The following is a 4,364-nucleotide window of genomic DNA, read 5'->3' as shown; positions in this document are numbered from 1 at the left end:
TTTAGATTTGAGAAATTAAAATAATAAAAAAATCATAAGTACGAGAGACCACTCTAAGAATTTAGCTCGTCTTGGTTATTCAATAATTGAGTATTTTGTATGCATGTCATGTATATATTAACAAAATTGAAATGAGTAACTAGGTACCTGAATATGATTGATTATTGCAGCACAACTATTGGGATTTGAGCATCTTATCCCTCCCTATGCTAATTATGGTGGTTACGATATCAAGGAGGGTGTCAATTATGCATCCGGCTCTGCGGGAATTCGCTATGAGACCGGAAAACATTTGGTATATTATATATCAACAAATTAACAAACTTATATCAATGAATTAGTAGTGTGTTATATAAGCATGATTTATGATGATTATTAACTCAGGGTGATAATGTGGAGTTGGAGAAGCAGCTACAAAATCACAAGGTAATTATATCAGAAATCACTAAGCAAGTTGGAGGAAGAGTTGAGAATGTGGAAGAAAGACTAAAAAAATGCTTATATTATGTGAACGTAGGAAGCAATGATTTCATAAACAATTATTTCCTGCCCCAACATTACCCTTCTAGTGCAAAGTATTCCCCTGAAGAATTCGCTGCGGAACTTGTGAAACAATATTCGCAGCATTTAAAGGCATTGCACCAACTTGGAGCAAGGAAGTTTGTTTTGGTTGGATTGCACCTTCTAGGGTGCATTCCACATGAAATTATTACTCATGGCAAAAACGACTCCCTATGTGTTGCTGAAGTGAGTAACGCATCACTTATGTTTAATAACAAGCTTGAAGCATTGTCTCAGCAACTCAACGAACAATTCTCTGATTCAAATTTCATCTATGTCAACACTCCTCTTATCGCATCTCATATCCCTCAATTAAACCACCCCCGGGGTAATCAAATCGTCACGTATTATATTAAGCACTTTAATTAATTAATTAATTAATTGATTTGGATTATTTCAGGTCATGGAGGTATTTTTAGATGCTGCAAGGTAGGATCCAATGGACAGTGTAAAGAAGAGCATGAACCGTGTCGGGACAGGAGCCTTCATGCATTCTTTGATGACTTTCATCCAACTGAGATTGTCAACCGTTTCTTTGCACGTTATTCTTATCACTCTCCTTCTAAATCCTACACCCTCCCAATGGATATTAGTCAACTGGTTCGATTGTAATCTATTACAATTAATTAGATTAATTAGTATTATTTAATATATTTAAATATTTATTATAATTGCCATCACTAATGTGAACCTAGCTGTATTCTACGTGCATATGATGTAGTCTTAGTACAAATTAAAGATATATACTTTTAATTAGGTGATGATCATACATTAAATTAAATGTCATATGGGGTTTTTCATTATTTTAAATAATTAATTATTTCCAAGCATATAAAAATTACGCGTCTGATACCTTAAACTGCATTTCGCACGAGAGAGTTGCAAAATCAACATGCTTAATTCATGCAACTATATATAAGCATTGACTTGAGAAAATTGACTTCATTTTTTATGCACTTGTTCCACTCATTTAACACGAGGATGGTTGAAAATGTCTTTATTTTTATTTTAAGCTAAAATTCTATGCACGGAGAACATGTGGAATTCAACTCATGTAAGACATGAGAAATGAGTAGAACAAATGTGAAAAAAAATTAATTCAATTTTCTGTTTTTTTGTGCAAAATGTGAAAAACATGTTGATTTCACAATTGGTTGGTGTGAAACGCAATTTATTTTTTCAAAGCAATATCCTATTGCAAAATGATATAATATAAGTTGCATATATATACTTGCAACTTCTTTCTACAACTTTTGAGTATGTTTGGAAATAATTTTTTTATTTATTTAAATAATGATTCTGAAAAAAAAAAAAAAAACAAAGCACATAGAAGAAGGAAATAAATTATTGGTAGGTATGTAGATAGATAGAGGCTTAGACTAATTGAAGGGACATGTGATCTTGCCTAGCAGCAGTAGCAGCATAGTGGTTTTCATTGTTATTGGGTTGTAATGCAGTGACTTGGAAGTAGCCACGAGACTCAAATTGATGCTGCTCATTGTGATGAGATTCATTATTGTTATAGTTTGTTCCTCCTCCACTCAACACATTATTGTTGTTGTTATTGCTATGTTGGTTCCTCTCACTTTCTGCTATCTACATACACACAATAATTAAGCAATACCCATGAATGTTAATCATATTATACTAGGAAAAATCTTTTTTTTTTTTTATAAAATTTGTCAAAAATTTTAAAATTTTTATTTGTATCAAATATACCACTCACAGTTAAAATTTTAAAAAATTTAGGACTAATTCAGTAATAATATATTACCATTATTTCTGGTTTTCTTGTATTAATTATTGTTCTTGTAAAATTATTACTGAATTGATCGTAAATTTTTTTTAAAATTAACTATTTTGAGTAAATAGAAAACTTTTGAGATAAAATTAAAATAAAAAATATTCTTTACCCACGGTATTACATATGTTATGTGAAATATGCACATCAGCACATGCATACCTTAGCTCTAAGAAACTGGTTGTTGTTATGCAAGTCTACCTCCTGTAAATTAAAGTAGTTTAGTAAATTTTGTTATTACCAACATTTGAAAGCCATATAATAATCTAAAGAAATAATAATCAATGTTACAAATAAGCATTTACCCTCTTCTGCATGTAATCTATCTCTGCAAACAGCAGCTCGTTCTGATGTAGAACAAACATGAAGTAATTAATTAATTTGAAAGCAATTATATATATACTCTTAGCTTCTAAAATAATAATAGAAAGATATATGTATATAAATACCTTCTTGGAACGAATTTTGCTAATCCCTCTTTCCAATTTGGTCTCAAGGTTTTTGAGATCCTTGACAGCCATATTGCTCAAAGCCTCACCCAAGATTTGCCTGCATCATGCAATAATTGTTCAATTTTTCTGTGATTCAATTATTTAGTAATAATTGGTTCATTCAACTTGCCTGTTGTGGTTCTGAAGGTTACTGATTTGCACACGCAGTTTTGCAGATTCTTGCTGGTAATGCTGAAACAATATATACATATATTTAGTGATGAAGAAGCTATATATATATATGATGGTGATGAGATTAATAATGAATTAATAAGTAATAACCTGAGCATTAATCTCAGAAGTGGATCCACCATTAGAAGAATCTGAACTGGCTTTCTTGTACCTCTCAATAGATGCTTTGACACTGTTAAAACGTTGAAGAATTTGAAGGTCAAATCATCCAACTCAATGAGTTAACTGAACCTTAAACGCAACTATTCAAATGCCTCAACGTCAAAGTCTGATTGGATTTGATCAAAAATAAAATGTTAAAATAGTACCCTACTACCTTAATTTCCTCGACCCACTCATTGGCTGCACCTGCCACCGTGGCACACCTTCCCACAATATCATTGGTTCAACCATTTCTAGACCTATGTTTTCTCTCTCCCACTACCACCAAAACCATTACACACCGGATTCTTCGTTTCATTAATTACTCTGCAACTCCATTCATCTTAACTAGTCATTTTATCATTTATAAAATGTGATAAATTAAGAATTTACATGTTTAAAAAATGTCATTTTATTATAATATAATAATGGTTTATTAAGTAAGTGTGCTCTTTTATGCGTTTTCATTTTTCAATCATGTAAACGGTTCAAAATTGCTTCTTTTTTTTTTTGCTGTACTAATTTGGATCTTTGCTTGTTCCTTCTTTTGACTTTTTTTTTTTTCAAAAAAAAGGGAAAAACCCCACATGATTTAACTTTGTTCGGAAAAATGTTTTCTAACAACAAATTGTTTTGTGCAATAATGGATCAACACTTACTTTACCAATCTAAATTTCAAGATCATTTCCATATTAATAAAACAATGGTTTATTATGCAAGTGTGCTCTTGAGAATTGCAAGAGCAAAAATTTTTTAAAAAAAAGTTCAGAACTTTCAATACATCTTTTGTGGTAAATATTTAAACTTTCAATCAAGTAAAGGGTTCAAATTTTTATAAGGAAAAAAAAAACTTTATCCATTGTCTTGTACTAATTTGGATGTTTGCTTGTTCCTTCTTTGAATTTTTTTTTTAAAGAAACAACCCCACATGACAAAATAAACTTTGTTTGGAAAAATGTTTTCTAACAACAAAATATGTTGTGCAATAATGTTTCAACACTTACTTTACCATTCTAAATTTCAACATGACTTCCATATTAATATTCAAATTTTTTTTTTCCCTTAACTTATATTGAATTATTGTAATACTTTACTTGATAATCATTTTTAAATGGAACTCAGAAGTGTCCCATTGGATCCATCACTCACATTATCGTACCTTGTCTCTTCCACACTCA

At 30.7% G+C, this 4,364-nt stretch overlaps 2 protein-coding genes across 3 annotated transcripts in view; one reads left to right on the top strand and one right to left on the bottom strand.

Annotated features, from left to right (window-relative positions):
- Positions 1-1,202, top strand: part of LOC107634827 (GDSL esterase/lipase At1g29660-like) — a 2,308-nt gene extending 1,106 nt beyond the window's left edge. Inside the window, exons 2-3 of the mRNA XM_021117501.1 lie at positions 171-295; positions 376-1,202. Of these exons, the coding sequence (XP_020973160.1) occupies positions 171-295; positions 376-930 (680 nt within the window). The 3' untranslated portion in view covers positions 931-1,202. The remainder of the gene's footprint in view (positions 1-170; positions 296-375) is intronic.
- Positions 1,890-4,364, bottom strand: part of LOC107632151 (floral homeotic protein AGAMOUS-like) — a 4,221-nt gene continuing 1,746 nt past the window's right edge. Inside the window, exons 3-8 of one of the 2 annotated variants that reach the window (XM_016335819.2) lie at positions 3,136-3,217; positions 2,984-3,045; positions 2,812-2,911; positions 2,668-2,709; positions 2,525-2,566; positions 1,890-2,157 (exon numbers count right to left, since the gene is read on the bottom strand). In XM_016335819.2, the coding sequence (XP_016191305.1) occupies positions 1,936-2,157; positions 2,525-2,566; positions 2,668-2,709; positions 2,812-2,911; positions 2,984-3,045; positions 3,136-3,217 (550 nt within the window). In that variant the 3' untranslated portion in view covers positions 1,890-1,935. Of the gene's footprint in view, positions 2,158-2,524; positions 2,567-2,667; positions 2,912-2,983; positions 3,046-3,135; positions 3,218-4,364 lie in introns of both variants that reach the window. The other variant, XM_021120081.1, reaches the window with a different exon arrangement.

Source organism: Arachis ipaensis, chromosome B03 (assembly GCF_000816755.2).
Source record: "Arachis ipaensis cultivar K30076 chromosome B03, Araip1.1, whole genome shotgun sequence".
NCBI classification, from domain to species: Eukaryota; Viridiplantae; Streptophyta; class Magnoliopsida; order Fabales; family Fabaceae; genus Arachis; species Arachis ipaensis.
This window is presented reverse-complemented; position numbering and strand designations above follow the sequence as displayed.